Below are 23774 nucleotides of genomic sequence, written 5' to 3' on the forward strand. Positions count from 1 at the left end.
CATGACTTGATTGCCTGTCTCCATGTACTGCAGTGAAACTAATCCATATATGGAATAGCAAAATTTATGAGACAAATGCATAATTACATGCAACACAGTAGAGAGAGAGAGAGAGCACGCTTTGCAAGAGCTGTGGTACGCACAGGAGATCTCAGAGTGAAGATTAGTCTTGATCACTTCTTAAGTGGGGGGCAGCTCATGTATGGCTTTGTGTGGGGAACCCCTTTCTCATGTGAGAGCTTTTTTTGTGCACATCTGAGCTCCTGCTTTGTCAAGGAACTGCCAACCAGACGAACCTATCTGGGCTTTAACTCTAAAACCTGCTTAGTTTAGGTGTGTTCTTGTTAACAGTTCCTGCCATGTGTGTGTGTGTGGGGGGGGAACCATGTGATGCTATTGCATATTTGAAGAGGACAGTCACATTCCCTTAAAAACATGTAGCTCTATATAAAGCATCACAGTAAAACCTCCAGGTTTTGTAGTTGTGAAAGGGCAGAAATGATGATGATACAGTCCAGTATGCTAAGGATGAACTGTACTTCCTAGCAAAGATTTTAATTTGGATTGCTGCTTAGGTGCACACGGTTGACTGCATTTCATGGCATCTGTGCCATATGGCTAACTGCTTTTGTTTCATGAACAGTTTGAGGAGTTGCATTAGGAGTTGGGTTTTTTTCTGAGGAAAGAAAGTTTAGAGCCCTTATGGGGTTCCATTGCTCTTTCAAAAAGAAAAGAAAGCTTGATGAGGATCGAGTTACCACCCAGTCAGGTTTTTGTAGAAGTTTTATCTTCTAAGCACAGTTATATCTGCTGGTGAACGTGGACAGGTTAAGCCGGCTATTCCAAAAAAGCACCACAGATTATTATTTTGTGTGTGTATTACAATCCCGTCGTACAGTGCTTTGTTTTCAATCCATCAAACGAGAACTTCAAAGGGTGAAGGCATTTCTTTCTCACTGTCTATTCAGTTTTCATTGACAGCAGCAACTGTATCCCTTTCCTGATGCTTCTGTAAGGCTGGTTACTCCACCTGTCAGGCTGCCAAGTGATTTGACTGGGAGCAAATGAGCTCTGAGTCATACTTGTACTGCTTGCGTGCTTTTATTACAGCAACAAACTATTCCTGTCAAATAAATCGGACTCCGCTACAAAATCAGATGCATTTAGGGAGGGGGGGGGGAGTCAGTGAAACGTATGTTCCTTTTCACCATCTTTACAGCATACGAGGTTGCTTGTAAAATGAGATTAGAAGTCATTGCATTGAAGGAACGGATGAGGTTGTTCTTTGGAATGTTGGTGTGTTAGCTTGGAAAAATCTTTCAGTGACAAGACTTGGCTTTTTGTGTTTACTGCAAGTGTGTTGCTGGAGTTCAGTGGCTGCGCTGTGAATCTCCAGGGATTGTATACCAGAGAAGAAAGGGACAAAATAACTGGTATAATAATACGAAATAGAAAATAACATTACATTCAATAAACTTCTCATTCTAAAAAGGTTTAGGCCGGAAAAAATACTGCACTCTTCAATGTGAGTCATGTTATTAGGATTGGTTTATGCTTTGAAGCAAACGTCTTATACTATTAATTGGTTACGTGCAAGATTGTTAATTGACTTGCCATTTAATAATCTGGCAGCCTGAGACTGTTTTATCACTACAGAGCGCTGAGATGAGCTGCTTTTTGGATTAGGCTGGGGGAGCTTCAGAATAGCAAGAGTCAGACCTGCTTGTTACAGGTCTGTTTTCCCCCCTCTTGCGTCATGTGCAACAGAGTACTGTGTTTCAAGGGCATTGGAGCATTTTAGTGAAGCCAACGGAGCAGCCACTTTTTGTGCTAGACTATGCAGATGATTCTTAGCAACGTTTTAAAAATACAGTAGGCCTCTTTCCAACAACACTGTAAGCCAAAGTATGGCATAGCAAGAATATGCACTGTTTGTGTGATCTTGCAAAGCCATAGTTTAACTTAGTATTTCAGGTGAACCAGTTTAGGCAACGTCACTTTCTATATTCATTTTGTTTTGTAGTTGAAATGATGATGATGATGATAATGATGTATTAGTAAGTAAAATATTAGTAATATTTGAACGCTGTTTCCAATATCAGATACAAATATATTCAGTCAGTATGCAGGTTCTTCATGTCATGACTTCTGATAAACTATGACTTGTACTTTGATTTACAGTATATATGAATATCATGTCAGTTATGGAGGGCTATACATTGTTTATTGCTTATCTTCTTTAACACTTGCAAAGAGGGACTGGAAGAGGTGTTTGTTTGTTTGTTTTTAGTTTTCCCACTTGATTATTACTTGATTATTTTGAAGAAAAATTGGTAAATTACAGGCAGTGTTCGAAATTAGCCAGGCACTGGGCGCATTTTGCACCTGGCTATTGGCGCTGTGGGTTAAACCACAGAGCCTAGGACTTGCTGATCAGAAGGTCGGTGGTTCGAATCCCTGCAACGGGGTGAGCTCCCGTTGCTCAGTCCCTGCTCCTGCCAACCTAGCAGTTCGAAAGCACGTCAAAGTGCAAGTAGATAAATAGGTACCGCTCCGGTGGGAAGGTAAACGGCGTTTCCGTGCGCTGCTCTGGTTTGCCAGAAGCGGCTTAGTCATGCTGGCCAAATGACCCAGAAGTTGTACGCCGGCTCCCTCGGCCAATTAAGCGAGATGAGCACTACAACCCCAGAGTCGGTAACGACTGGACCAAATGGTCAGAGGTCCCTTTACCTTTATTGGCCACTTGAGACGAAGTGAAGATACCTGGGTGCCAGGATCCCCCTGTGCTATTGGGCGAGTCAGATTTTAGCTGGCACTAACAATATGTACAATTCATTTTCAGCTTTGTAATCTTGCGCAAAAAGGGTTCCCAAACATTCCTTTGGTGCACCCGTAACCCAGGTTTAAGCAAATACCTTTTATATCTCAGTTTCTAACTCTGGTTGCTGTATCCATAAGGCCCTACTGCATCATGGTGTCTATGCTTTTGTCTGTATGCATTGTGCCAGTACCGTAGACAGTAAAACGGCAGGAAAAGCATAGATGTAAAATATGTGCTCAACAGCGTTGTCTTACCTTACTTGAGGTTTGTTTTTTCATGTCTAACTGCAATTTCTGTCTATATCAAAGCCCTTTTTATCTTCAAAGGGCCGGTTTAACCTTGCAGCCCATTTTGATAGGTAGGCACAGCATACTTTTAGATCAAATGGTCTGAATCAAAACAAAAACTAATTGCTCCTTGACAGTTCCCTACAGTTCTTGTTTTAGTAGGAATTTGGGTGTTTTGAGCTGCTCTTTACTAAGGTATTTCTTTAATCCACACTGTTAAGATCATTGAGAGGCAAGTAGTAGCATGCCCATTTTGACTTTGTATGTAGGAACTTTGTTTTACTTTCCTCCTCTTTTTATTTCTTTTAACAGAGACGTTCTTTCAGGTTAGGGTAGTTTTTTTTTAGGTTAGTCTTTTTCTCTGTGTGGCTTCTAGTTCACTGTCTGTGACCGGTGAATGCAAGGTATGATAGTTTGTTCATGGCCCTAATTAAGACCTCATTCTGTCAAGTGTCCAGTTGGCTGCTTTTCTAAAAGCTTGTGTTTCTGGAAAGGCAAGAATAGAACTTTGGAAAGGCATTCTAGGTGACTTTTGCCTGCACATAGGAACTCTTTGAAAGCTACCGTAAACTTGAGCTCCAATGTTTGGATCTGCTACAAGCGACTATGTGGCTGGGGGGCAACTCAGTTAATGACTTTGACAGCTCTCTCTTGCCTGAAACAAGTGTCAGCATTAATTTATGTATATTAGTGTAACACCTCAAAAATGTAATGCTTAATAAAAGTTGTAATAGGATAGTGAAGCTAATATTAAGAAGGTCTGCTCAGTCTGTGAGCAGAAACCAACTTGCTCATCGAGACCCTTATCTGATACAACATTTAATCTAAGGTTTTGCAGTGAGCAGCAGGCTTGTGCATTTCCATCCCCTATCCTCCTGACATGACCACAGTTTTGTGATTTAGAAGTATTCACTTTCCATTTTTAAGCAAAGTAATGTTCGTTGTGAGGGATGTGGGTGGCGCTGTGGGTTAAACCACAGAGCCTAGGAATCGCTGATCAGAAGGTCGGCGGTTCGAATCCCCGCGACAGGGTGAGCTCCCGTTGCTCGGTCCCTGCTCCTGCCAACCTAGCAGTTTGAAAGCATGTCAAAGTGCAAGTAGATAAATAGGTACCACTCAGGCGGGAAGGTAAACGGCGTTTCCGTGCGCTGCTCTGGTTTGACAGAAGCGGCTTAGTCATGCTGGCCACATGACCCGGAAGCTGTATGCCGGCTCCCTTGGCCAATAAAGTGAGATGAACGCCATAACCCCAGAGTTGGCCACGACTGGACCTAATGGTCAGGGGTCCCTTTACCTTTACCTTTTAATGTTCCTTGTGGTGACTGAACTTGGGGAAACAAGGCAGGCTCATAAATTACAGATTGAAACTGGATTTTTATAACAAGACTAATCACAGTTCCTCCGAGTTGGGAAGTAACAAAGATCTCTTGTTTGGAAGCATCCACTTGTTCTTTTACTCTCCTTTTCATGACTGCATTGAACAAGTGGAATGCAGAGTGTGTCATGCCACATATGCACAACATGTTGAAGGTATGTTTCAGTTCTGTTTTAATGTATGGTGATATTTCATAGGCTGCACGTTTTAAGAAATGCCCCAACACACGTGCAGAAATGTGGCTGGCATTTTGGAGGAGCTTTTCAGATAGCTCCATTGTTGGCTTCAAAACAGGTAGTATCTCACAAACTCAAATCATAAAAAAATTAAAAAAAATTGCACACAGTTGCGCCAATGCATGATGAAAGCAAAAATAAAAGGTGCTATACCAGATTAGTTTCATTCCTAGAAATGACCCATTGAGCATTGACTTTTTCAGCTATTCAGAATTACATTTTCCAACATTTGCAACTTTCCCCCAGAAAGAAGAATTGTTTTCTTTATTTCCTCCACCAAAGAGTCTTTTGCTGTTAGATTTCTGTGTCTGTGGAAAAACAAGAATCTGCATGCTTTGCAGAAAAGAAAATGCCTGTTGAGAAAAAGCTGTAAAGGTCAAAACCAGTCTTTTACTGCATGTTTGAGGGGTTTTGCTCTTTGTATTCTTTTTCTTTTGGGAGGGGACAGGGGAAGCCATACGATATAAGAATATTGTAGTGTAGAATTGGTATTCTACTCATCTAAAAGTTCCCAATTTTAACAACCGGTGTACAGAAATGGTCTTCAAAAGCCATGCCTTGCTTGAAAAAAAAAGCATATCTAGCATATGAGGTCAATCAGGGGCCAGCAAACTTTTTCAGAAGGGGGCCGGTCCACTGTCCCTCAGACCTGGTGGGGGGCCAGACCCACCCTCTCCCAAAAGCAGCCCCCTCTCCTGAAAGGACCCCCCCCACCGATGCCACTCATGTCGCCGCTGTCGCCTTGTCTTTGGCAGGGTCGGCGGCGTCCTCTGTCTCGGCAGGGCGCAGAGGCCATGCTACTGGCCTGGGCGGCGGAGGCAGCCTCTGTGACGCCGCCGCTTCCTCCCACTCAACTGCCTCTGGGTGCCGCCCCTTCCTTCCTGCTGCGGTGGCCGAGCGGGAGGAAGCGGTCAAGCGGGAAGAGCTGAGCGGGAGGAAGCAGCAGTGGTGCAGAGGCTGTGCCAGCGTTGCCGCCCGTCCAGAGGCATCCGCGGCTTCTGATTGGCTGCAGGAGCTTCCTGCAGCCAGTCAGAAGCCGCCGCGCATCATGGAAGTCATTCACCGCATGGTTTATCACGGGGACTGACCGCACGGGCAGCAAGATCTGCAGGCCGGATTAACAAGCCTGGCGAGCTACATCCGGCCCACGGGCCTTAGTTTGCCGACCCCTGGCCTATACTTAGTTTTTGCCTACTCCTTTGAGATTAGGAACAATGACCACTTAAGTATCAGTGCCTCCAGGCTACTTCACATTTCACTTTTCTTACAGAAATATTAATTCCATCAAAGGAACAGTCTGCATACCTCATATATGCATGTTGCCACTCCCTGCTGTAAGTGTAATGCAAAGTATTCTGCTAATGTTGCAAAGTATAAGCTTGCTGGAAATACCCAGGTATTTACAGAATTAGAGAAAATGGTTTCAATTTATTATATTAGCAACAGCTGAATTTGGAGATGGTATGTTGAGCAGCTGGGCATTTCCTTTTCTGCTGCAGAGCTTGTGATCCAATCCGTTGCTTTCTTGAATGATATGGAAGCTTGAAAAATATGACCCAGCTGTTTTTGGTGGCTGTCAAAACTGGGGACATTTGAAGCAAAAGGATATGGAAAGTTGGAAGCAGATTGGGATGAAGTGAAATATTCTGCTGTAGACATAAGCATAGAACCAAGGTCCATGGCGGTTCCTTCCTTCTCATGCAAGTAGTGCCAAACCATGATTTTGTTTGATGTGCAGAGACAGACAGTATGTTGCTTAGAGTGAGATGTGTGTAATAGACATGCTCTGTGTGCTAAAATAACTTGGAGAAGAAGAGAACTAAAACTATATTTAGGTCTATACCACCTTGGCTGCTTTCTCACTAGGATTGAACCAAGATATCTGGGGGGAGAATTTTTGGCATGAAAAGGGACATTTAGAGGGCCGGCAAGCTTACATGCAAGGGATGTGGGTGGCGCTGTGGGTTAAACCACAGAGTGTAGGACTTGCTGATCAGAAGGTCAGCGGTTCGGATCTCCGCGACGGGGTGAGCTCCCATTGCTCAGTCCCTGCTCCTGCCAACCTAGCAGTTCGAAAGCATGTCAAAGTGCAAGTAGATAAATAGGTACCGGTCCGGCGGTTAGGTAAACGGCGTTTCCGTGCGCTGCTCTGGTTCACCAGAAGCGGCTTAGTCATGCTGGCCACATGACCCAGAATCTGTACGCCGGCTCCCTCGGCCAATAAAGCGAGATGAGTGCCGCAACCCCAGAGTCGTCCGCAACTGGACCTAATGTTCAGGGGTCTCTTTACCTTTACCTTTAAGCTTACATGCATTCCCCCACCCCTGCACCTGTTATGTTACCTGTCTCTCAGGAGCTGCTTTGGTGCCATTTCCTAAACAAAGTGTCTCTCCCCCCTCCCCATCCCCATTCTTGCTGTCGATGTGCTCTCAGCCAATCAAGGAGCACCTAGCCAGCACAATGATCTCATCAAGGGCAAATGAGGCCTTCGCATTGTTTCGCTTTGAATGGAGGGGATGGGGTAAGTGGAAGTGTTGGCCTGTTGCAAAGGCAACCATGCTGTTGCTCCCTGCTCCACTACACAGTGCTGGCAGGCGATGAATCTCTCTGGGGAGTTTGGCATGCAGAGAAGGCTTCCGTGCAACTGTCACTTACTTCGTGAAGAACTGCATCTTAAACGGGATGCATTTTTGAATGCAAATGTCTCCGTACTGCATTGACTTCTGTGGGATCCAGACACAATATGAGTATACTAATGCACATCCCATTGAGAGCAATGTAGCGCAGCATCTAGTATCTATACTGGGACAAGGATTCCTATATGTTTTTATCTGTAAGCAGCAACTTTGATCCAGTAAATGGAAGACACACACAAGCCTGGTTCTGCGCACTACACTCTGTAACTGGATCAGGTCGTCTGTCTCATCCGGGCCATGCTGTATTTGATTTTCTGCCACTGCAACAAGACAGGGAAGTGTTAGTGTCGTTGTTCTGGCGCATGCTTGTGCATCCCCTTCTTCCTCTCTCCAAACCACTTCCTGTCCGTCCTCCCTGCAAAATCACTGGACAAAAGTAAAGGTTGTTTTCAAGAACGTGAATGTCCGTAGCTTTCCTCTCCCTGTTTGGTTCAACTTTAATTGTGACATCAGAGGAGCCAAGGCAGAGGAAGCTACATAGATCATGATGCTTTTGCCCGAAAAGCCCTAGTATGAAAGCAGAGAATATCAGCTGCTGCCATAGGTATAGTGTCATCAGTTTCTGGAGCAAACAGACAAGAGAAGTTGAAGCATGCTGCAAGATTTTAATGGGAAAACAAAAATACAGGCTGTTACATTGACGAATTCTTCAGTGAATGCGTAGAAATGACAATTGAACCCCTACCATAATTAGATTTGTGGTGTACTGTGTATGTTGCAGAATAAAGACAAATTGAGAGGAGGAGGAGGATGGCAAGATAATTCTGCATAAATCACTTTTGTTTCTGTCTCGGAGACCTATGAAAGAGACAAGATGATGTAAAAATAAAATAAAATCCAAACCCGAGTGGTTGAAAGGACAATCTGAGAGCTGATTCTGATTTCCCTACAGTTTTCATTATTGAGAACCAGGGAGAAAATGTGTGCCATATTTTCAGCTTGTCTTTTCACAAAATGTTGACAGGCACAAATAGTAAAGACGCTTGTTTTTCCTTGGTGCGTAGCAGTAATAACAATGTGACTGTCTCCTAGATCCCTCATTGTTAATGCCTTGATTTACTGGAATGCGCAGGGACCATTAGGGTTCCAAAGGAAATAATTCATTGAAAAATATACAGTACAATGCAAGTGAAATCCATGAGAGATTACAGCCCCATCTGAAGAGCTGATGTGGTTCAGTAACTGGAGAGATGGGGAGAAAATTTCATTTGTCATGGACTTGTTTTTGGCAGGTCATGGTCTGTCACCCTTGGTTCCCTTTCTTAAAACGGGGATAATAGTCATCACAAAGCTGTTGTGAGAGCACAATAAAGCTTGTAAAGCACATTGCAATTGCCAGCCCTTTATAAATAACAAGTAGCAACAATACTTAGCATTTAATCAATTGATGCAGTCTCTCTGCCTAGAAGAAAACTGGCAGCTAGCAACTTTGCCGTTCGAAAGCCTTGTCTGATCGCCAGTGGTGTGCCTTTTTGTGTTCATAGTACATTTAATGTGTTACCACTTCAAACTTTGCCTATCCAAACAAGGAAAAGTAAACTTTAGAAACTGCTCAAGTGTAATTTTTAAAGATATTGTTAATTGTGTAGCTTTTTTTTATAGTTGTAGGGCTGTTATGCTGGCCACTGAGGTCAGGAAACTAGTAGAACAGTCCTCTGTTAAAGTTAAGCCACTAAGAGTTTTGTATCTTTTTATTATGTCTTTATTTATGGCAGTTCTAAACAGTTTTCATATTAAAAAACAACAACTCAGTTTGTCCCACAAAACACATTTTGAACAAGAAGACGGCTAAAGACTCAGCAATAAAAGGAATAAATAATAAAAGGTATAGTGGAAAACCAGAGCCGTTTTATAGAAAATAGCAAACTAGTCTTTCGTAATGGTGAGCAACCTGCAATACCAGTTGAAGCCAGCCATTTGAGGCTACAATTCTGTACAAACTTGCTTACGAGTAGACATTCATAGGACTGCATTGTTGGTGACCCTTGGAAGAGTTTTGGTGCACCCTGACATGTGCACAGGCATTTTTTGTTGCTGTAAAGCCTTTTCACAGATTTTCCAAGCATGCCGCATAAAATGGGTGGCAGAATGATAGTGGACATGCCTGTTAACACGGACACCAGGAAAATAATTTTGAAAGGGACTGGCTGCCTAAAGAGTTTGTCCCCCACTGATGTAGTGAAATGCTGTTTCATGCTTATCCGTTGGATGAGGACGATTACAGGAAGGATAACAAACCTGCGACTTTCATGAAGATGCCTTCTCGCTGCAGGCTTTTCTTCCGATGAAAGGATTAATGTGAAACTAATTGAAGGCCAGAAAGGTCTCTGAGGTTGGTTGAGTGTGCTGATCTAATCTTTCAAAGATGAGGTGAATAACGTAATTTTGGATTTACAGTGGCATTTCTCTGAGTCTTGCTTTTGAATAGTATTTTTTCCATACTCATCTATAGAAAGAAGGCCAATAAGTCCAAACATCATGAATGCTGCTACTAAATACTTGAATAGCCACCTTAAACACCTTAAAAGCTGTTAACACCTGTTGTATAACTTTAGTTTTAGTTACGAAACTTTAGAGTTAGCTCCTTTTTGCCGTTAAAGACAAACCTACCTAATTTGCACACTGGAAAACAGTAATTGAATCATATCCTGCCTGGTAAGGAGCAGAACTGTCCAAGAGGTTTAGATTGCACAACTTCCAATGGCTTGTGACAAATTCTAATTTTGGAAGTTAATTGCTGGTTGTGTTGCTGGGGGTGGTGAGGGAAGGGAGGAATCTGGTACATCAGTGTGTGTGCAATTAGCGCTTAGGACATTAAGGCTGGAATCCTGTACCCACTTAACCTGTGAGCAAGTCTAATTGAAATCATTGGAATCTTTGGGTAGGCATGCATAGGATGGAATCCAGGACTTGCTTAGAGGAACAGGTGTTAAGGGCTCCTGTGCATGTTGTATAAGAATATTTATAAAGGCACAACTCTGGCAACAGATAAACCTTATTTTCTTTTCTTCTTGTTGCTCCTATTTAACACCCAAATATGATTCTGAGCTTCATGGGAGCATCTAGAATTTGTGGCTGCTCAAGAACAGCGATGCACATTTGTTTTATGGCTGAAATCATTTAGTATAAACAAGAATTTTAATTAATGCAGCTTATTAATAACTGTTATAAGCAAGCAGATGCTCAGTGCTGCTATCATTGGCTTTTTACATAAAATGTGCACTTCCATATTCATTGCTACAGATTCTACCATGGTAAGGGAATATTAAGACCATAAAGTTTGTGTGTCAAATTACTGTGTATACTATTGTGCTTGAATTCATTTTCTGTAGTGCTCATTATTTGAAATGTCATCTGTCTTACCTTAAATGACATTTATCAGAATGCCTCTATCTGTAATACTTAATGAAATAATCTGGTGTTGGAGTGGGAACTGTGTAATAGGAATTGCAGTTGCAGTTACAGATTTTCCAGCTATCAAACACTGTTTTACCTCCACTGCCCCCCACCAAATTTCATCTACAACTGTGAATATTAGATTTTGTTTTTTATCAGATAGGTTGGGAAACGAGTGCCTGCACTCAAAACCAAAGCTACTTTTTAATATGAAATAAGTAATAATTTTAATAGCTAATGGCTGTTTTGAACGCTTGAATTTTCTGGTCAAAAATGGTCATGTCTTTGGTCAGAATGATTAGCATTTGCATTAGTAGACAGGGGCTGGCCCTCAGTTTCCTACTCTAGACCTTCCCAGTTCTCATAGCAGTTGATTTACTATCTTTCTGCCCTGAAAAGCAGCTACTCCAAGTTGCAATTTCAAGTTTATGTAGTAAAATACAACCCAGGTGTTCCATGGAAGGAGACTAGGGTAGCAGAGATTTTGAGGTAGTTACGAGTCGCACGGTGTTGAATAAAACTTGCACCACGCTTCGATGGGCATAGTTTTCTGCGGTAGAGCATTAGAAGCTGTCAGCCAGTGACACACTGGAGCTGGACAGGTCCCCTGCCGGGCAACCATCATAGTGAGAAGTCTCCAAGTGGAGAAGAAACAATAAAGGTACATAGAATCCGTACCCTGCGGGTTCAGCAAAAAGAGTGGGGGAACAGTCCTGTTTGACCAAGCCACCTCAGTTGACTGTGGCATAAAACTCCCAGGCAAAGCAAATCCGCTGGATGCAACACTGGGTCACTAAGGCCTTTCAAGTAAACCACACAACGGCCCAACAAAATTATGGGGGTGAGGTGTTCACTACTGATGAACCGACTGGTGGTTCTGGCAGGCATCATTAGCGGAGCGGATGAAGTAAATGCTGAGGTAAAATATCATCCCCAAAATGGCTGCCCTGCTTCTAGAGGTTCTGGACAGGCTGCACCATCTCTTGACTGCTCCTGCCCCTGTGTTGAAGGAAGAGAACGCTCCAAGCACAAGGAAGCGACTTTTCAGAACCGCTCCCCGTTCCCTTCCCATACCACAGACTAAAAATAAGACTGTAGGGATAAGTTTTTGAGAGACAAAATTCTCTCTCTCTCTTTCTCTTTTGATGGAGTTACAAGTTTGGTGGATCAGGGCATGCTTTTTGACAAAGTCTCCCATGATATTCTTACAGAGAAGCTGGTGAAAGGTGGACTGAGTGAGGTGGATTTGTAGTTGGTTGACTGACTGAGCCCAAACACTAATGGTTCTTTGTCATCTTGGGGAAAAAGGGACAAGTGGGACATGCCACATGGCTCTGCCCTGGGCCTGAAGGTGTTGATGGGATGCTCATCAGAATTACAGATGACACCAAACTGGGTGGGGTAGCTAAAGCCACTGAAGACAGAATTGAGATTCAAAATGACATTAACAGATTGGAGAACTGCGCCAAAACTAACAAAATGCATTTCAATAGGGACAAATGTGGCTGATGTTATTAAATGCAGTGATAGTGTTGCCTGAGTAGATACCGAGACAGTGTTGGAATCTTTCAGGGCGAAGGCTTAGTTCCAGGGTTTGTACTTTTTGGTATGTGGTCCTTTGATGCTGCTGTGTTATTACTTAGAATGTAGAAAGGAGAGAGATTTCTGTGAGTGAGGAAAATCCTGTCAATATCAGTCTTTGTGAACAGTTACAGGTAGGTAGCCGTGTTGGTCTGCCATAGTTGAAACAAAATAAAAAAAATTCCTTCCAGTAGCACCTTAGAGACCAACAAAGTTTGTTATTGGTATGAGCTTTCGTGTACATGCAGACGTCTTCAGATACCTATTACTTTGTTTCGACTACGGCAGACCAACACAGCTACCTTCCTGTAACTAGAACTATGGAGGGTACTGCATTGAGCCGCATGAAATGAAAGTCCATCAACCTCACCAGGTATCTGAAGAAGTGCGCATGCACATGAAAGCTCATACCAATAACAAACTTAGTTGGTCTCTAAGGTGCTACTGGAAGGAATTTTTTTTATTTTGTTTCGAGTTCTTGTGAAGGAAGTATTGTTGTTCAAGATGGCTGTAGAACCATGGTGTAGTTTTACCTGGGAGCTTGTAGATGCTCTTCCTTTCTCTCTTGAACCTGTCCTGTCCTACAGAATCTCAAGCTTCTGCCATTATAATACGCTTACAGGCTGGCTGTACGAAAACGCTTACATGCAACAATATGAAAGTATCTGCTTTAATAAGGTTACAAGATGGTCTAAGGGCCCTTTTTAAAAACAAATTAATCCCATAGTACATATGGGACTATTACCACCTTTGTACTGTGATAATCTCAGATAGCATTACTGTATTTCTCTGTCTATAAGATGCCCCCATGTATAAGAAACACCCCCCCCAATTTGGGGGACTCAATTTTAAGAAAATGAGGGGAGATGGTCCAAAGTTGTTGAGCCTCTCCCCCCATGCAGCTGCAGGCAGGAAACACCCCCCAGATTCCTTATTGTGGCATCGGGGGAATCTGTGCTCCCGCCAACCGGCTGGCTGGCGGCGCGGTGCTGCTCCCCGCCCTGCCCCGCCCCATGCCACTACCCATGTATTGGACGACCCCAGTTTTTTGACATGATTTTTTAGTCAAAAAACCTCGTCCAATACACGGAAAAATACGGTAATTTGCTGTGAATGATCATTGTGACAATTGCCTCTCTCATATCATGCACTGCTACTTTCTTGCCAAGGTAATTGCAGAGTTTCATGAAAGAAAGGTGTAGCAACCTAATAATGATTGCTATAGATGTAGCAACCCAATTATAATTTCAAGCCATAAAGTACACTTTGCTATTTAAAATTCTGAGCAGGAATATTGAAGATGTAGATCAGAAAAAAGTCTCTAAGAAGTCAGAGTAGAAAGATAAGTGTACTTGAAAGTGTTTGCAAATAGTAGCAGACTCCTAAAATATACCGTATTTTTTGCTCTATAAGACTCACCTTTTCCCTCCTAAAAAGTAAGGGGAAATGTGTGTGCATCTTATGGAGCGAATGCAGGCTGCGCAGCTGTCCCAGAAGCCAGAACAGCAAGAGGGATTGCTGCTTTCGCTGCACAGCGATCCCTCTTGCTGTTCTGGCTTCTGGGATTCAGAATATTTTTATTCTTGTTTTCCTCCTCCAAAAACTAGGTGCGTCTTGTGGTCTGGTGCGTCTTATAGAGCGAAAAATATGGTAGGTGGGTGAATCTCTCTTCTGTTGTATTGAGAAAGGGGCTATTTCAGTTGGTTATTTTGCAGAATATTCTCTGGGTGCCCTAAACTGGGCTTGTTGTGGGGAAATAATGTTCTTAGCATATGTGTGTGCGTGTGTGCCTGAGCATTCATAGCTTTAAATATTTTTTAAAAAGCTTATATTACTCTCCAATGCAATTACATGATATATAATTTAATAACTACTTTACCTTCTCTCTTTCAGATATTGTTTTGTTTTTGCTTTGGGATACCTCACTGTGTGCCAAATTTCTAGAGTCTATATCTTTGATTACGGACAATATTCTGCTGATTTTTCTGGGTAAGAATAAATAACACTTTCTATATCCCAGTTGTTTCTCTAGCTAAATATAGTGGATTGTATCCAATTAAGACAGATTCAGAGCAGACCCATTAAAATCAATTGACATTAGTTATGTATTAGTTGGATACAACCCACTGAGGATAGATAGATAGATAGATAGATAGATAGATAGATAGATAGATAGACAGATGAGTTAAACATGTTTTCATGGAACTGTATACATGTGTGCACAATTTAAGAGTTCTTTAATCAGTTTCCTATGGGTTTCTTTTGAGATCTTTCCCTATTTATCTATAATAGGAGAAGAACTCTGTACAATCCTCTCCATGCATGTAGCTTTATACTGATATATCTGTCTGGGAAGGACTGCTACCACACAAATTTCTACCTAGATTCATCACAGCTTCTTTTGGAGTTTAGATAGATGCAACATAGGAAATCCCTTGTGCCACTTTCCTGTGAAAATGCTCCCGCCCAAAGCTGTTGTTTGCCATTTGGGGCAAAGCATTTAATACTGCCTCTCCATTTAACATGTGCCTATGGTGATGTGCAATAAAAACACAAGTATTAAAAATTGCTCTCTTCATGCTGTTCTCTTCAACCAATTTATCTGCCAACGTGCTTTTGTCATCTTTCTCCTCTCCTTGGTACAAGAGGGTTTTGTAGAGCCTGTTGAGAGAGTCAAAATCCCTCCTTTATCTGTGGTTGGCATGGGACCTCCAGATTACCATTTATTTACACTGTGAAAATGTGTTTTGATTTCTCTAGTCTGAATTGTGTAATCAGGGAATGGTGTTTCTCCTGAGTACCGATGGATCTTTGCTATATTGCTTTCTCTGTTATTATAATTACCATTACCCAAGTGACTAAAAGGCAGCAAACAATGTCTTCCGCAACATGCAGGAAAACCAATATGCTCCCTATAGGCTGGCTGTACAAAGACACTAATTACTTTTTATTGCTTTTAAAATAAGTTCAATTTTTCAAAGTCAGCTGTATTCTAATATTTATGGATCAAATATGTGGCTGACTGCATGTGCCTGACAGGCTCAAACAACACTACTAGATTTACTAGGGACAGCCATTTTTCACGTACCTCTACTTGGTGAATAATGCCCCAGATTTGGGAGTGTCTCTTAAAAAAAAAAAAAACCTAGACTTGCCATTTGTCAGGTTTTAGTCTCTTCCATTGGCTTTCAAGAACACCTGTGTATATGGGAATGGCCTTCATGGTGAGAAATCATGCATTCTGTCTTTGGCACATATGTGTGTAAATAAATGCATAAACATGAATGCCAAGGAATGGCTCAGACATCATGAGAAGAAGCATGCAAGGGCATCAGGTTTGACTGCTCCACCCTCTTCTTCACACTCTTCTGATGAAGGAATTCTGCCGCTGGTTTGTGGGAAACCATGTTGTTGTTTTGCCCAATCACAAAGCTTGTCCACAAATCAAGCATGGAAATAAATGGCAACCCTGATCAAGCTGTGATCTTGTTATGCTAGCTCAAATGAAATGGTCATTTGTTTTCTTACACTTGTCATCCCACCCTTCCTCCAAGGTCTCCCTTCTTTTAACCTGTGTATATATCTGGCAAAAAGAGGAAACCCAATGGGTTTCCTTTGGGAAAGCATTCCACAGTTGCGTAACCACCATGGAAAGGTCATGCTTAGTTGCCGAATATCCCAGAATAGCTTCAAAATCAAAGCCTCTTGACAATGATCTGAATTCTTGGGCATCAAACGATATAGTTGGTTGGTTTAGTGTGGATGCTAATACCACTGGTTTCTCTTCCACACAGGCTTACCTAAGACCTACCCATAAAAAGACTTCTAGTGGCATGTTTTAAAAACAAATTAATGGCACGTTCAGTTCTATCTTTCTGTTGGAAAGCAATACTTTTATGGGTGAGATCTGCATGTTCTGTTTCTGAAGTCTTTTATTTTTTCATTTCCCTCTCACTTTGTCACAGCCCAATGATGATAATTACACAGAAAATCACAAGCTTGGCGTATGAAATTCATGATGGTAAGACTTGGGGGGGGGGCTGGGGGCAGGACGGTGAGCTAAATTCTCTCTTGCGGTGTGGAACATAAGCCGTGTGGCCATGTTTATTTTCACATGTCTTTTAACAGGAATTGGAGATGCATAATTGTACCAATATGTTTATCTGTTAATGAGGGGAATGCTATGTGACAGTAAACAACAACAACAACAAAAATACGACAGACAGAACTATGTAAAAATTCTCAAGGAAGCTTCTTTGCTCATGCTGAACATGTAGCAGGTCATGCAAGGATATCCTTTATTCTCTATTCTAGCAGTCCTTTACAATAGGTGAAGGAGTTGTGCTTATTGCCAAATTAACAAAACAGATAACTGGTGACTGTAAGGGCTGAATACTATACTACTACTTAGCTTTTCTGTGCCTTGTTCAACTGTTCTTGGTTTTTGCATGCAATATGTATCTAGCAATATTGTGGTGTGTAAAGTTATGAAGACAGATAATAAAAGAGTTCAGATACTAAACTAGAGCTGTCGTTACTGATCAGTTTAGATAGCCATTCTTATAAGGAGGAGGATGTTTTGGGACCAAGTAAGTTACCCAGTTCATTTGAAAAAAAATAGGGACATAATGCTAAATCAAGGTTTAGTGTTAGAAAAATCTTGACAGTCCTTGGGCTTTTATGTTCCCCTCTTCAATGAGGAGAGCAGAACCTTCCATGGTGGATAAGGTGTAATTTTATCATGCCTCCAAACCCTACATTAATCTTAACTAAGGTTACTTAAAGCAAGCCTGCTTTTTAAACCATGGTTTGCAGTTGGTTGGTTTCCACTGACCATAGTTAACATTCACCGTAGCTTGTCCAGATTTGAACAATACACCAAGCTGCACTTTATCTACAAGGGAAATGTAAGCTACTGAGCTCATTCTTTATGGCTGCACTGAGGTGCGTTGTGGAGCCCGATGGCCCAAGGCTTACCGCAAGCCATTCTTGTGACGCCAGGTTATGGTTTGGCATCAGTGTTGGACCCAGCCCAATACGTTACACTCCCATTTCTTTCCTCAAACCACAGGAATGTTTCGAAAGGAGGAAGAACTGACACAATCACAGCGATGCTTAGCTGTGAGGTAAGTTTTCTCTGCTTCAGTGTAAGCTGTCACCTGGACCCTCAGACTCCACCTGCAATTGGCCATTCTGCAGAAAACAGGAAGCTAAGGAGACCCCTTAAAACTCTGGGTTGCATTCTGCTCATTTGTGTAAAGTACAAATGAAGCCATTTTGAGTTTTTCACCCCGCAAAAGTAGGATAGAATAATATGCTTTGAATTAATAACTTTGGATATATTATGCTATTGAGACTGATGCAGCTCACTTTACATTTGATAAGAGTCAATTCCTCCCAGACCGTTTATTTATATAGACAAGTTTCTAATAGAGTGTTGACTCACCCCTTGGATTTCCCCTTCTTTCCAGAAATCAAACCCCGTTAAATAATGCCTGTTAAGAGAAATCAATAAAGTTTGGCTTCAGGATTAAGGGGATTAAGGATTAAGGCTGCACTGGCTCCCGGTGGAGTATAGGATCAGGTTTAAGGTGCTGGTTTTAACCTTCAAAGCCCTTTACAGCCTAGGACCCTTGTACCTACGAGACCGTCTCCTCTGGTATGCCCCATGGAGGACCTTATGGTCTGCAAACAACAACACTCTGAAGATCCCGGGCCCCAGGGAAATTAGCCTGGCCTCGACCAGAGCCAGGGCCTTTTCGGCCGTGGCCCCAGCCTGGTGAATGCTATCCCACAAGAGTCTAGGGCCCTGTGGGATTTGACATCTTTCCGCAGGGCCTGCAAGACGGAGCTGTTCCGCCAGGCCTTTGGCCGGGGGGCAGTTTGACCTATTTTCCTTTGTATAAGAACAAACATGAAGGAGGCCTCCCAGCGTCCCAGCCTGTTCACAGGTCCTTATATGATCAGTGAAAACAGTTGGTCCTGGCAAGTATTAACCACTCTCAATCTTAACCGATAACTGCCATTTGTCAACATTTTAATTTGTCTGAATTAATTTTAAGATGTATTTTAATTAATTGATGCCGGTTTTTATGTATACTGTGTTGTTTGTTTGATGTTAGCAGCTCTGATCCTGGCTTCAGCTGGGAGGGCGGGGTACAAATAAAAATATTATTATTATTATTATTATTATTATTATTATTATTATTATTATGAACCTTGCTTGGTTCATTAATATGGGTGATATGGGGGTAAGGGTGACATTTGCTGGTTCATGTACTGCTCTAGCCACAGGAACAAAGCTATTCTAAAGCGTTCTAGCACATGCAACCTCAGACTGCCAGTAAAGCAAAATAACCGCTATGCAAGCTGAATCTTAGGATAAACAACAATTTCCATAGCGCGTTGAAAGATTGCTATCGACTTTTTGTAACATCCCACTATATTTGAGTGGGTTAATCTCTGTTTTCTGCGTGGCATTTACTGTAGAAATATTATGTGCTTTGCACCATGTTCAGAGGACTCCCTGGCACTTATGTGCTGCCAGATGCAGAGGAGCATCAGGCACGTGAAACAAAAAATTGCCCTGTGGTTTGATTTCCCCAACTCCCCCTTGTACTATATTGTGCCCGACATCTTTTCACCTCACATTGACTTGTGGACAAGCGCTAACCAGCTTGGGAACCAACATACAGAATTCTTAGAAACAGCTGGAGAGCCATTGGATTTTTGAAGGGGACCCCATACCTATTAACTTTCTGTCTATATAGCTAAAAGTGGAGGTGTGTGACATCAAATAGAAATGTAAGTAATTGCAACTAGAATACAATCAGTGTGTGGTTTTAGTGTTGTTCTCTTAGAAAATGTCAATGAAAACCTCACCAGATGCTTTTCTTTGAATTACAGGCGCATGCCAAGTCTACTGGAGTATTTAAGTTACAACTGTAATTTCATGGGTATCCTGGCAGGCCCATTATGCTCTTATAAAGACTATATTACTTTCATTGAAGGCAGATCATACCAACTGACACAGTCTGAAGCAAATGGGAAAGAAGAGATAAAATATGAACAAACAGATCCCTCTCCAAATGTAAGATCTACAGCTTTTTTTTTGCTGTGCTGCTGTTCTTCTAGTGCATGAGAAGCTTTGTTTGCATTACGTGTTCTTTGCAGGCATAACTCTCTCAAGCTGTATCTTGAACATGAGTGGTGATCATTCACGAATGGCACAGTTCTGTCATCAAAAAGAAAATATTACCTATGTCTAAAGGTAGATACTCTCCATAGATACGCATTAATGGACCTTGTGGGCCAACGTATAGTAGCCTCGGAAGCAGTTACATATTTCAAAATGCACTTTTAATGAAATTATCCTGCTGCTTCTAGTATTAATGAGTTCTTTTGCAGCAGCAGCAGGCTGGGGACAAGAAAAATGAATGAAGAAACTATGTACAGTGGTACCTCGGTTTTCAAACATCTCTGTTGACTAACGTTTTGGTTTTCGAATGCCGTAAATGCTTTGGTTTTTGAACACGCCTTGGAAGAGTTGAACATGAAATGCAGCTTTCGTATTGAGTTTTCCGTTTTGAGGCTTCTGTTTTCGAACGTTTCGTAGCTCAAATGGTCTTCCAGAATGGATTACGTTCCGAAACTGAGGTACCACTGTACTTTTTGTTAGATCTTATAATCTGAAGTAATACAGGGTGGTATTCCAACTAGATTTATCCCAGGGGACATCCTTTGAAATTAATGAATCTTAAGTAAGTTAGGGCCATTGAAATGAATGAATCTACTCTGAGTAAAACTTGGCTGAATAGCTCCCTGTATTATTTTGGATTCTAAGGTCTAACAAGTTTGTTTTGTTTGTTGCACTAGCAGAATTTGTTATGCTGGCTCCTGCCAGCACAACTGTTTAGCTGAATATCTGCTTAGACGCAGTCTTTGGCTTTATCATCTGCTGCTGTCTCCACTACCATCCCCAAAGCTGGTGTAAATATTGGTGATGGGAGAAGTTGCAGAGGAAATGACTGATGCCAAGCATTGTGAACCAGGGTTAAATGTGAGTTTGGGTGGCTCCACTCATAGTAGCTAAGGGACTACTGAACTTCAGGAGCTCATTGCCAACCTCCTCCACCGCCCTGGCCTAGAAATGAGAAAATCTTCTCTGTTCCTAACATAGAACCATGTGGTTGACAAAGAGATGGCCCTTTGCATTTTTACTGTATAAACTTGCTAGAAAACTTCCAAGTGTTGGTCAAGCGCAGGGTCTTTAATTGAGGCTTTATAAAGAACTCTACCTTCAAAATCTCGGCCGATCACACAGTACAGGTAAGTTATCTTTAGCTGTATTGCTCACATGCTTGACATTTTTAGTTACTTACGCTGCACTAGCTTTCTGACATTACTTTTAAGGGAACCTGTGTTTGCTCTTGATATTTTACACTTCCCAACTGGCGTTAAAAGAGAAATCTGGCTGCATTTTATAACGCCAGTGAGTATTGTGTGCTTCTTGGGAAATAACGTGGATCGTACAACTCTTTGCCCCCTGCTGCGTTTGCTGTATCAGGTTGCTAGCTCAACTTGCTTACTTACATAAAAGAGTTGCACTTCAGTTTGCCATCTTGCTGAAATGCTTATCTAAGTGGGGGATTTTGGCTGAATTTTCATACTGATTTTTTTCTTTTATTTTTAAGAATAACAATGCATCATTAGATTAAGTTTAGCTTTCTTGGGTAATGAGGATCAGCTAATGGGAAGCTCTATATGAAAGAACTCTCTTTCCCCTAATCTAATAAGCTTTCCTTTCTCGTTTGAGTTTTATTTCTGTAGCATAAAATTAACGACAGTCCCTTCTCCTTCTGCTAACTTCGTTAGGCGCATGATATGAGCTTAATGTAAGTTTCTACTGTGCTAATTGCATGTTAACTGAATATAGTCAAAATTCTCAAGTGATTTACCTCATATCTCCCTCCTATTGTGCCTTTTTACAAGCTATCATTTGTTGGTGCTCAAACTGGTGTCAACTGTCTGAAATTAATGTCTATCTTCGTAAGTTTCTTTTTCTTATAGCTATTAGCTACCCTCCCATGTTCTTGTGGAACACATCCCCTTTGTTTATGGCTTCTTAGTAATATTTTTAGCTATTTAACCCCTTGTTAATTGCCTCAGTGTGTGTGTAACTCCTTGTGCAGCAGTCCCAAATGCCACAAGCTTTGCTGAACTAATTATATTTTGTGAAGCTGCCAAGCAAGCATCAAAATGAGCTCCACTCCAAACAGGTGTCTTAAAATAAAGTTTTAACCACCTAGGATCCTCTTAAACAGCCACTGAGATTAGTTGCTGTCTTTCCCAGTGGGACATTGAATCTTAGGCATTAGATACAGAGTTAACACATAAAGTAATAATTTCTAAAATGCTTTCCAGCGCTCAGAATGTTTCATAATTTTGTGGGTGCCCACTTATGTGGAGTTCATGTAGCAAAGTGGAGAGTGGCATGGTATAATATAATTGGATTTTTAAAATTTTATTTCATGTGTAGCCCATGGATATATTTCATGAATACATATTCTGTGGAGGGCAGTATACATGTTTTCCATCTAGAAACCGACCAGATCCAAACCTGATTAGCTTCGGCAGGGTTGTTGTATCCTGTCCCTTCAGGCCATGGTTGTGAGTTATGAGTCAGGAAATCGCAGCTTTAAATCTCAGTCATGAATTAATGGAGTGCCCTTTGGCGAGCCATTGGCTGCATTTTGACATCACACTAAGCTGTGGATTAGCTAGATGTGAACATGTTTAGCCCCTCCTAGTTTTGTGTGCTTCTGCTTTTAGTTAATCACAATCAGTTATGCTATCCAAACTTGACAAATGCTAGTTAATCAAACAAGTCAACTTTAGACCCTGTTTTCTGAAACAGGTTTGTTTAAGCTATCCATTGTTAAGAGCAGTTCCGCAGCAATCTGTGGCTAAACCAAAATGGTAGCCAAAGCTTCTGAACTCCACCCAGCCTCATGGGAAGATGCTGGACGAATCTGTATCTCTACATATCTATATCTATTTAGAAAATCTAAAAGCATTTTAAAACAGCCACATACCCTCACAACTAATTATTTCAAGGTTCCTGGGTACTGTATTTTTCAGTCGTCATATAACTGGGTAAATAAGAGGGTTTTTAAAATTTCCTCCTGGGCATTAATGAGAGAGAATGATGGTGCCTTACCAAGGAAGGCATTCCACAAGCAGGGAACTTGCCAGTGAGAAGGCCCTGTCATGAATCATTGCTAATTGGGCAATCGTGGATCATTGCTAACTGCTCATCATCGGCCCTGAGATGATTGCTATCATATCTTTCTTTTGAGAATTTGTAGGACACCCTATAACAAGTTTTAGGGTGGCTTACAGCAAAGTTTAAATAAATTAAACAGTCAGTGAAACAGTAACACAATGGAAAATATAAACAATAAAGCAAGTATTGCTTTCAGGGACATTATACTTTTATTGAAATGACATTGTGTGAAGAACTTGAGTATTCCTCATCAGCATCATCAGCTTTGTAATGGAGGCTGAAATGGTGACTTGCCCAATGGGCCCTGATTGAGCAAGTAGCCGAAACGAAACCAATATCCAATCCCAGCACCCTGTGCTTCTTCACCACACCGACACAATTAAGTATTTTGGCTTAATAAAAAAGAGAGACCAGCACCTTATAGATAAAAACAGTAAACGAAGGAAGGTCAGTTGCTCATGTTCAAACGTGGTGAATATGTAACTGGAATGGCTCTTTGACAATCACAAAAACTTAACAGCACACACAAAATGGCCCAGTGCAAACTCGTGTAACATACAATAAGACAGAAAACAAATAGTCTTATACATATGCAACAATTACCCATTTGCAGGACATTGCAGAATCATCAGACATTCTTCTAATGAATATAATTGATGGATAGCCAGGAAAGAGCTGTTTTGATTAGTTGTTCCTAGTGAGCAGGGCCAGCCCACTCATGAGGCAAGGGGAGGCGAGTGCCTCAGGCGGCAGGATCCACAGGGGCTGCAGATCCCGATGTTGATCTTTATTTCTCCCTTGTTCCTGATGTAGATCTTCACTCGCCCCTTCTTGCATGGCGGGGAGAGGGGGACACTATTTTGGGGTCTGCCTCAGGTGTTAAAATGTTTTGGGCTGGTCCTGATACTGAGTATATAGTGCCCCTCCCTACCCGTAACATAGTTTTTATTCCTTTTCCTCTTTAAACTATTTAACATGGTTGCGTTGAGATACATCTTTGTTTACGTTAGGGCATATGACATGCAACAATTAAATAAATATGAAACGACAATGAACAATCAGATAAACGTTTCTAGGATATAGTAATTTTAATAGGA

General features: G+C 41.7%; 1 protein-coding gene across 2 annotated transcripts in view; it reads left to right on the forward strand.

The window, feature by feature from the left end:
- MBOAT2 (membrane bound glycerophospholipid O-acyltransferase 2) overlaps window positions 1–23774 on the forward strand; it is a 74104-nt gene that overhangs the window by 33915 nt on the left and 16415 nt on the right. For both annotated transcript variants that reach the window (XM_082215567.1, XM_082215568.1), the window contains exons 4-7: window positions 14286–14381; window positions 16358–16413; window positions 17464–17518; window positions 19299–19482. In XM_082215567.1, coding sequence (XP_082071693.1) covers window positions 14286–14381; window positions 16358–16413; window positions 17464–17518; window positions 19299–19482 — 391 coding nt within the window. The remainder of the gene's footprint in view (window positions 1–14285; window positions 14382–16357; window positions 16414–17463; window positions 17519–19298; window positions 19483–23774) is intronic.

This window comes from Podarcis vaucheri, assembly GCF_965113315.1.
Source record: "Podarcis vaucheri genome assembly, chromosome: 3".
NCBI classification, from domain to species: domain Eukaryota; kingdom Metazoa; phylum Chordata; class Lepidosauria; order Squamata; family Lacertidae; genus Podarcis; species Podarcis vaucheri.